A 10,540-nucleotide genomic window follows, 5' to 3' on the forward strand; every position below is an offset into this window, starting at 1 on the left:
CTAAAACATTATTTTTTCTTCTTGGTTCTTTCGGTAAAGTCGCGTAGAATGGAAATAATAAAATAATACAAATAAAACATAATAAAATAATTCTCACGACGCTTCGGCCACAACGCAAGTAGCCGTCCTCAGGTGGAGAACAGGTCTGTCGAGGAGACAGAGTCTGAATCATTCATAAAATAATTCTCACGTCGTGAGAAAACAATAAAATAATTCTCACGTCGTGAGAATTATTTAATTGGTTTATTTTTATTATTGTATTATTTCCATTCTACGTGACTTTACCGAAAGAACCAAGAAGATGAATCCTTGCAGTCACGAAAGCTTTAAATCGATACTAAAACATTATTTGGTGATAAGTGTTGTATTTCATCAAAATACAAAGCAGTTTCTTAAATGTCCTGCAGCGGTTTTGTGGGGCGTGTTGTTTACCAAGGTCAAGAAATGTTTGTCTTGCTGATTTATCCGGAGGCTGGAATGGTCTTGAACATTCTTTAGAGTTCAGACATTCTTTTATGGATTCCTCACTTTTAAAAAGGCACAAACTTTAAACTAAAATCTGTTAAGTGCCTGTCGGGAGGATGTATTGCCATGAGGTTCGTGACATTCAAAACTGTATTTCTTAATATTTTCAGTGTAATCATAATACGGTTTTGTTTACATTTTCATGACAAAAAAATTCAAACACCACATAAATCTTGATTTTTTATTTCGTTTAAATATGCTGCGTTATATTAACTTAAACTCAACGTAATTGTTCCCCAATCACCACAGCTGCCCAAATAACACACCAAAACAAGCACCACCCTGCACCATTACTCAAGGCACTCCAGTGGTTGGCTGTCCAAACGAGTTTCAACAAAATACCGAAAATTCAGGCTTCAGTGAGTTTTTTTTTATCCAGAAATAAACAATGCAAAGCCAGCTAGTGAACCACACACATTACGTAAACATCAGCAAGGGAAACAGTTTTATTCGTAACTGTCGTAATTTAATTCGGCTCGACATAAAATAAACAAATTGAGCCAGCCATGTCAAGGCCATATCATGCATGGGAACTTTATAACCAAATTCCCAAAGCTTTGTTTTCTATCTTCATAAATTAGCCCACCAGTACTTTAGAGACATGATGGTGGTGTGGCTTGCCACGCAACCCTTTGGTTGATATTAATACATTGTGAAATAATGCTCTTGTTTCAGCAACACAAATTCCAATAGCTGAAGCGCAAAGGGTGGTCAGACCTCGACTGTGTGCTTGAATGCTCAGTGGGGCTGAAATGAAATGGGCACGTTCGTGAAAATGTTTCGCTAGCCGACTGAAAATGTACAAACACGGCATATTGCCACGAGTATACGAATCACGTGCGTGAAAAGTGTTTCGGAATTTCTGTTGTGCAATTGTTCGTGACAGCGTCTTTGCTGCATCATCTCAGGTTTAGTTTTTTGTTGATTTCAGCTTTTTTTTTTTCCCCCCTAAAACTTGTCGATGTATTCTGGATGACCGGACAAAACGCGAATCTCATGTGAAGCAAGCTCCTCCGTGATCTTTACTGCTGTGCTATTGGCGTAGGCGACTCAACCCCCGTGCAGTGTGGAGATGAACACGACCGTATCCTTGTCCACCAGCTTATAGTCCAACTCCCCCTGTAACATATGCGCGCACGCACACACACACCACGCCTCGATACAACTATGACAAAGGCTGAGAATGCAGTGAAACGTGAAGATATAAACATGCACTTCTGAGGTGGCTAAGTGGCTCAACAGGCAGAGTGCTGAGCTGGCACTACTGAGGACCTGGGTTTAATTCCAGGCAGCCACCTGCAATTAAACTGGGTCCCCTCAAGCGTAGCGAGCTGATTATCTCAGCCTGGTCACCAATGAATGCACAAATAAAAATTTGGTGCTGCACTTATTTTCACGAAATTCCAGCTCTGAGAATTAAAATATCGTAGTCTGTCATACGACAAACAATACTCTCTCATATGCAGAACAGGGGGGACAATTCTGGCCTCAACTGTATGGACCAGAAGTCACGTACAGCGATCTCAAAAGGAATTCTCTGTGACATCAGCATCTGTGGACCATTCCCTAACACAAAGGTTTGCACAACTCTGCAAGAAGTATGAACGGATCCTTAATCTCATAATATGGCATGTATAGCACAATCGGAATGGAATTGGGGGGAAATTACAAGATAAATGTATCACTATGGGTAAAAAATACACACATTTTATGCCTTTTTGTGAAGGGAAAAATCCACAGGGTCTCATGGATTAAAAGGACAATTATTTATGTTTACATGACAGAAACACAGGCTGGCAGCCAAATTAAGTGAATACTGCAATAGTGCCATTTGGGCAGTTTTCATAACAACCCAATCTATGAAGACTAAATGAAAAATTCAAATGTATGGAATTATCTTCATTCAAGTCAATGATATTGACCGAGTATTATAGTTCCCTTCTACGTGACTTTACCGAAAGAACCAAGAAGATGAGTATTATAGTGTTCAATATTCTATTGTGCCCTGAAATTGCATTCACATAAGCATCACGAAAATTGCCCGCCTACTGCACCAGATATTGGCATTCGATAAAGCATTCCAAGCACTGATGCGTTCTGAAGATGACGTCTTAAAAATATGTAATGGGACGAGACTGTAGTGATAAAACTGACAAGACGTAATTCACCATTTCTTGACAAACAATGCATTAACTCTTGTCACTAAAGTAAACGTTCCGTGTAAAAAACACACCAGCCTAGGCGCCTGCAAACACTTCTAAGCGAGTGTGCATTTTCTTTGCCGTTTCAGAACCATTGCAGTTTTAAGCTGTGTGTGGATGGTATTATTGCAAACTGTACAGCGCATTTATGTGCCAGACACTTTTGGAATTTATTTTTGTGAATGGCCCCATTTGAACATAAGTGATGACGTTTATACTCGCGGTTATCACTTGCCTTGCCCCTTTTTCATGGTTACATAAGAGCACTCACCAGCAGTTCCCAGTCGGCATCATTAATCAGCACGAGAATCCCTGGCCGCCTGTGCAATACAGACCAGCGACCAGTCAGCAGCAAGCACCACCATCATTCCACACAGCAATGTCAGCACAAGCACTAACTTACAGCACAATGCACTAACAAATACATGGGCACAGCCTTCTGGTCCTAGTGGTCAGCTTGCTCATATGTGTCTCTGCTGGCATTATTAATTCAAATTCAACCTCAGCATCTCCGACAGGGCCATTATTAAAGGAAGATGCAACCCCAACAAAACAAAGAGTGCTTATTTTGCAGATACACACACCTATACTGTGTCCCAGGCTCTCTGACATAAGGTGAAACTTTATTTTGTTCAAAAGATGTTCATTTTTGCATGTACATGTAATACCCATGTAATGCAATGATGTGGGAGACAGTACCCTTCTCGGTGCCCATCTATAACAAGCTTTCGTGTCACCCTAAACGCACCTAATACCACCATCTTGGCGAAACGGACGTCATTAATTCGAATCCAGATATGATCAGTAGAACTAATACAAAAAAAAATCACTGTGGGCTGTCCATTACACAAAATTTATGTAATGTATTGAGTACCAGAACCCACAACCCAAACCCCACACCCCACTCACACGTTATCGCCTTGGATGAAGAGCTCTGGCCGCTCCTTAAGGAGGTTTGTCCGGATCCACACCAACAGCTGTCGCACATCCCCTGCAAACACACCGGCAGAGAATTGTCCCCTTATGTGTCCTACGAAATTAAAAAATTATTACGGTAAAATTGTCTAATTGGCATTCACGTTGGGGATGCTATTTGTGGATCCTCTAATCGATGGAAAAAAATCATGATAAAAACTCATCTCCTCCATGAAGAAAATTTGCAGAGAGGAGTTCTTCGCCGCACAATTCCCAACATTTGCAAACTTACATCAAATTGCACGAGTTGTTGTGGACCACGGCGGTCCCGTGAATTTTAGTATCCGTGGGAAAGAGGGACGTAGATTCGAGATTTAATGTATTTAACATGTATAGTGTGTCGTGTCGTAAAATGGTCACTTACCTGACTATTTTACTGGGGTGGAGATGAAGTCATAAACCTGGCCACCAGAGTTGAATTCCCAGCCACGACTAACATCAGTGACATGTACCATCTGAACCGGTCCTGGCCAGTGGATAGCCAAAGGGCTCTAAAGAATTACTATTATATACTACAAAGAATTGCAATTTCAGACACAGGTTTGATTATTTATTCATGCCAGGTGTAAGACCTGTACATATTTTATATATATTTTTTCTATGAACAGTAGTTTTGGACAAGCAACATTGGCTTTTCAAATTCCCAACAAGTCAGTCATATTTAACAAGTGATGCAGACATATGCTTCATTCTTGTGATAACATACTCTCATGACAATATTGCATATCAGTTTCAATCAGTTTACGAAGTGATTTCAAAATATATTACAACTTCAAAAAAGAATTTGTTTACACTACCACACACAAAATGTCCTGACACATGAATGTTTTAGCACACAGACATGTGCGGTTTACTGGCACATATTTGCATGTGCAAGCATGTAAAATTCTTTGTGTTGTTAGGTACACATTGGTTTTACACTGTCCGACATGTAAAATGACAGGAGTGCCTTTGTAAAGGACCCACGTTGACTCACAAGGCTTTTCTTGTTGACTTAGCTCCACCTTGTGGGACTTGACGCCACCAAACAGCAGCTCGGCACCACCGCTGTAAACAGACATTCAGCAAGGCCTGCTACTGTCACTACACTCTTGCCATCACTGCAGCAGTGCTACCATACATCACGGTTTCCATAATTACAATACTCTCACCATAATTATAAAACTATGAGCCATCATCACAGCACCTTAACCATCATTCCAACAATCTTTACCGTCATCACAACACGATTAACATTAATATACCATTCTTACCATCAATAGATAATTATTACCATACCACGCTTACCGTTAACCTAATAGATAGGTTTCATCAGCAATATAATCAATGATCCATATTTGTTTTTGGGTTAGGCCACTGAGCAGATGTATGCCCAACTCCTTGTAATTAACCATCCACCAACCCGACAAGATTGCCACGTATGGCGACAAGATTATAGTATTGACTTACAACCGCTGTTTAAAACTCCTGCTGTTGTTTTAGCCATCACAGTCACTATCCCTTGATTTGAAGCTTTCGTGACTGCAGGAATCTTTCGGTGAAGTCACGTAGGTATAAAAATTTAATAAATCACGACGTTTCGGGCGCAACACAAGCGTCCGTCATCAGGTGGGACGCTTGTGTTGCGCCCGAAACGTCGTGATTTATTTTATTTTTATACTTACGTGACTTTACCGAAAGAACCAAAGAGTATGGAGTCACTATCCCTTTTTAATTCGGCCGGTCTCATCACATCTCCAAGCTAAGCGGGCTTGATATTGACAACTGTCCCATGCACACCAGGTTGGTATAGGCTGCGGGGATACGTGGTGGGCAGCAAAGGGCAGTGGCGCAACATGCATTGTTGCACAGTACTGTACTGTCGTTCTATGCTCCCACGTCTACGCCGCTCGCCCTCACCAATCCGCATCGACCAGCGTGGTGAAGTATGGGGCCGTCCATAAATGACGTCACGCACCGAAGGGGGGGGAGGTCAGACATTTGTGACGATGTGTGACGAGGGGGGGAGGGGGGGTTTAGAAATGTGACATCACGTAAAAATGCGCAACTTTAAATAAATATGAATCAAATATAATTGTTATAACACTAATTTTGATTAATTTTCACTATTAAGTATTTGATTATTTTAATTTACTAAGGTCACTTTTTATTTATTCAATGAAGTAGCATTTTGCTTCTCCATGGGAGAATGTAGAAGCATACTTTTTTAAACATTTTGATTCTAATGATTCTACCAGGGCTTTTCATTCTTTGGAATGAATGTGATTGTTATAATTGTACTCTCCATTTTGCTTCGTTATACTACAAAGTTAAGTATTTTATAGTTATAATTACTTTTAATATTCTATAATTATAAGAACATTTCAATGCAATATTCTGAACATCTGCAGTTTTAGTTAGACGTTGAATATTCCCAAGTGAATTTTATGCAAAATTTCAGCTTTCCAACGCCTCCTTTTTAATGTTTTCTCCTACAACATCAGAGTGCAGCGTCACATTAAATACGCACTACAATGACAATAGTTTAAAGTGATTTGAAGCATGTTTTTTTTATTAGAAATATGGTTTTGGGGGGGGGGCGGGCAGAGCTTTGTGACGTCATATCTGAGGGGGGTTTGACTTTTTGTGACGCCGTGTGACAAGGGGGGGGGGGGTAAAAAATCGCGTGACGTCATTTATGGACGGCCCCTTTGGTCAACACGACGCGCGCCGACCAACCTATATCCAGCAGCGGATTGGCGTGGTGTGAACTACGCAAAGGTCCAGGCTCTGAACATATCACAGCTCATATGACTGTGCTTTTATATTTGAGTTGATGATAATCTCGGCTCTCATTTGATTTCATTGAAACCGTGGCGAGGCCTGGTTTGAATTTAAAGTAAACAAAGCCTAGGATGGGGGCGAGGGTAGGGGGGCGTTCAGACTAATCACTACATGTAAATTATTCTCACATTAGCAAAGTCGAAACGTTTTATTCTGCGGCATAAATTACGAAACATTTCAGGCGATGCAAACCAGCCACCACCTCCCCGCCGCTAACTCACCCGAACTCCACGTTGAGCGAGATGGGCGCGGCCATTGCTGCTGCAAGGACCCCGCCTGGGATCGGGGGCGGGGTGGAGGGGGTGCCCAGCGCGATGCCTGCCAGACGAACGCAAACGTCAATCATCTCGGCAAAGACAAAGATTTTATTTTTCGATTTAAAGCTTTCGTGACTGCAGGGATTCATCTTCTTGGTTCTTTCGGTAAAGTCACGTAGAAGGGAAATAATAAAATAATAAAAATAAAACCTAAAATACAAATGTTTTTTCTTTGTATTTTATTATGTTTTTATCTTCTTGGTTATTTTGGTAAAGTCACGTAGAAGTGAAATAATAAAATAATAAAAATAAAACCTAAAATACAAATGTTTTTTATTTGTATTTTATTATGTTTTATTTTTAATATTTTATTATTTCCCTTCTACGTGACTTTACCGAAATACAAATGTTTTTTATTTGTATTTTATTATGTTTTATTTTATTATTTCCCTTCTACGTGACTTTACCGAAAGAACCAAGAAGAAGAAAAAGACAAACATCCCCCGTGTAGCCTCGACGGGTTGCTTCGGGGCGGTGGTGGGTGGTGGTGGGGGCAAGTGCTGTTGGCTAGTAGCTTGCATACCACTGGGAAGTTTGCACACAGCGTTGATGTACGGTGTTTTTTCTGCAATATTTTGCTGTCTTTTCTTGGATTTTCTGTTTGCACTTAGTCACATATTCACTTTAAGATGTTTTCTTGTTCATGTTTTTTCTTTGTTGCGGTTGCACCCGATTCAAGAGCCGAATGGCTCACAGGGCTATACCTAATCAATGAACTTGAACTTGATACCTGTCAACCCCTTCTCAGTGCCCTACCTTATTACAGACTGATTCAGACACTTATTTGGTCACCACGTGCCCCTTATGAAATCTCAACGTTCATCCTGCAAAGTCATTCAAACAAATACACAAACAAATAGATAAACAAAAATGTGCCCGCATTGAAACGGCTGTACGCCGTGTGGACCTGAACGACTCAATTTTCCTGTACAAGAATACAGGGTAAACCGTGTGGGTTGACAGGTATGGACCAGTACCTATGTCGAACCAGGTTACTCGTTTTAAGGTCAAGTTTACCTAGGGGGGGAACCGTGATCGCTTCAAAGATTCGCCACCGTTATTGATCGTCGTGAGCGGGAATCGAATTCACAACTCAACACACACCCGGCGAAGATAAACAATGTTCCCTCCCTGTAATTGTTTTAAAGTAAAAGTTGTAAGTGCATTGATCTTCCGGAAGACGCGCTTTAAATCTTGTGGTCCAGAATAATCTTGCTAGCCTATAGATGGTGCTCCATAGCAAGACTATATTGACACACGGTTTACCCCGTATTCTTGTACACGAAAATTGAGTTCTCAGGTCCAAACGGCTTACTTTCAATTCGGGCAATTTTCGTTTGTCTATTTGTTCGTCTATTTGTTTGTCTATGTGTTTGTCTATGTGTTTGTGTATTTGTTTGTGTGTCTCCCTTGTGGTGGGACTTTGTAGGGTGAACGTTCAGATTTTTAAGGGACACGGGGTCATCAAATAAGTGTCTGAATCGGTCTGTAATAAGGTAGGGCACTGATAAGGGGTTAACAGGTATGCAATACACTACTTTACACTACACTACTCCACCATACCGGTCAGCCAATACTTTACCCGTATTCTTGAACAGGGAAATTTAGTTTTCAGGACTATACAGCGTGCAGCCTTTTCAATACGGGCCAAAAATGTTTTTGTCTATTTGTTTGTGTTTCTCCCCTTTGATGGGACTTTGAAGGATGAACGTTGAGATTTATAAGGGCCACGGGGTGACCAATAAGGTCCGAATTGGTCTGTAATAAGGGAGGGCACGGATAAGGGGTTGACATTATGTCGATATAACAAGAAACCAGCAGTCGTTCCCAATAATCTTTGGGAAGACATCTCTACCCATTGTAAAGCAGCATATTCATTATGACCTATCAAACAACTCCAGTAATCTGTTATCTTCTGTAAGACAACGATCCAATTGTTTAGAATAATCTTCCAGAAGTCATCTCTCCCTATTTTAAAGCAGCATAGTTTTATGTTCATAATGATCTCTTGGAAAATGTTTTTTTCCAATAAAAATCCGTACAATATGAAAGTTGCAGTTGTTTAAAACAAAATATCGAATTAGGGGCCCCTGGTGGATGGATGTCACATTGACACATGTCGATGCTCTTTGTTGGTGGTTTGCGTTGTGCGATGTTGCCCTCTGGCGGTGACTTTACGACAGAATACCGCCCTACAGGACTATCAACTGCAGATATGCCCTGATTTTTTTTGCTATAAATTTAAGTCATGTTCAGTAAATCCGGACCAACTAACATCCCTTTAACTCAAAAGACTGAATAACGGCCAATTACTTTTTTTTAAAAATGTTCAAACAAATAATAGAATATTTATTTAACAAATATTGCAAACTGCCTATGTGTATGCGAGCATAAAATCATATTTATTTCGACAGGAGCAGGAGTTGGCAGCATGCAGCTCCAGACTCGCATGCGGCTTTTTAAGGGGTTGCTTTGCGACTTTATTTATATATTAAGGACCCACCGTCTCGTATTCACACGCATTGTGACAAATTTAGTTTTTTTACTGACACGAAAATAACATTTTGCTTATTTTGGAGGAATGAGAGCACACGTGCAGGCTGGAATTGTTGCACAAGATATAAACAATTAAGGCTTGTGTGTGATGTGTTATATTAAATATACAACAAATTGTTTAAATGTCCTTTCACTATCGTGAGTCAATGTTATCTCTGCAGGCGTTATCATATAGGGATGCTGATAATGGAACAATTAAGTGCGTGATAGCCACCGCCTGTATCGGTAGAGGATAACACAAAGATTTCTACGAACATAAACTGATACACTTGATAACACCCCCCCCCCCCAAACAACAAGGGTTGTCCCATAGTTTATTTACGCAGTAAGTTAACTAAACGTTCAATTCACAATTATCACTTCACTCAATGCATAGGTATGTACATACATTCCGCAAGTGTTTGAACAATTAAATAATTTACAACTGCATAATTCTGCAGGTAAATAAAGCTACAGGTAAATAAAGCCACACTCTTCTCACTACAATGTACTACGCTACACACACAGCATGGACACATAGACACAAAGACAAAGACCCCCCGTATAGCCCGTAACAGACTGTTAGGGCAAGTGCTGTTAGCGAGCGCCTATGAAGGCCGGAACGGCACAAAACCAACGCCCGGCCGCCTTTGTCTCCCCAGTGGTGATGTTCACAAACCAAACCAGGAAGTGATTTGAGGCTGAGTCTACCTAGGTCGCCAGGTTCGTAGCTCAGCGCGTTAACCGCTCCACTACATACATACACACAAACTCACCAACGGGGTTGAGTACAAGTTGATCTACTTTGTGACTCCTTCCGGCAAAAGGTAGAAGGTCACGAGCAGCGCCATCACCTCCAGACCCACCATGACCCAGACGTCAAGCCAGAAGGGGACCTTGCCGCCCAGGGCCTCCATTGTGTGTCTTTGTGTATCTGGCGTTTGTGTTCAGTGTGTGTGTTGCACCCCGTTGTGTGTCTCTATGTGTGTGTGTCAGTGTATGTGTCCGTATCCGTGTGTGTGTGTGCGCGAAAGTAGAACAATAAAAAAACAATTTACTGTGACACCCACGGCTCGCGCACAGCTATTCACCTGGCCAAATAGGTGAGGCACTTCCTGCCGTTTTGCTCAGGTCAGAGCACTCACCTGTGATTGCCTGGCTTCT

The 10,540-nt window shown here is 41.1% G+C and overlaps 1 protein-coding gene across 1 annotated transcript; it reads right to left on the reverse strand.

Moving 5' to 3' along the window:
- Positions 1–692: 692 nt before the first annotated feature.
- Positions 693–10,540, reverse strand: URM1 (ubiquitin related modifier 1). Its single transcript, XM_078603448.1, has 6 exons — positions 10,153–10,540; positions 6,746–6,842; positions 4,678–4,748; positions 3,636–3,717; positions 2,998–3,046; positions 693–1,644 (listed from the first exon to the last, which is right to left on the reverse strand). Exons 2-6 carry the CDS (start codon positions 6,778–6,780, stop codon positions 1,576–1,578), a joined length of 306 nt encoding a protein of 101 aa, XP_078459574.1. The 5' UTR covers positions 6,781–6,842; positions 10,153–10,540; the 3' UTR covers positions 693–1,575.

The sequence above is a fragment of the Lampetra planeri genome, chromosome 20 (genome assembly GCF_965212315.1).
Source record: "Lampetra planeri chromosome 20, kcLamPlan1.2.h2, whole genome shotgun sequence".
NCBI lineage: Eukaryota > Metazoa > Chordata > Hyperoartia > Petromyzontiformes > Petromyzontidae > Lampetra > Lampetra planeri.

Bases quoted from the DNA above. Each gene is read 5' to 3' on its own strand.
- URM1 (XM_078603448.1), bottom strand. From the start codon at position 6,780: ATGGCCGCGCCCATCTCGCTCAACGTGGAGTTCGG. The intron at 4,749-6,745 runs GTGAGTTAGCGG...GTCTGTTTACAG, and splicing joins TCGCTCAACGTGGAGTTCGG to CGGTGGTGCCGAGCTGCTGT. The intron at 3,718-4,677 runs GTGAGTCAACGT...GTGTGTTTGCAG, and splicing joins AAGTCAACAAGAAAAGCCTT to GGGATGTGCGACAGCTGTTG.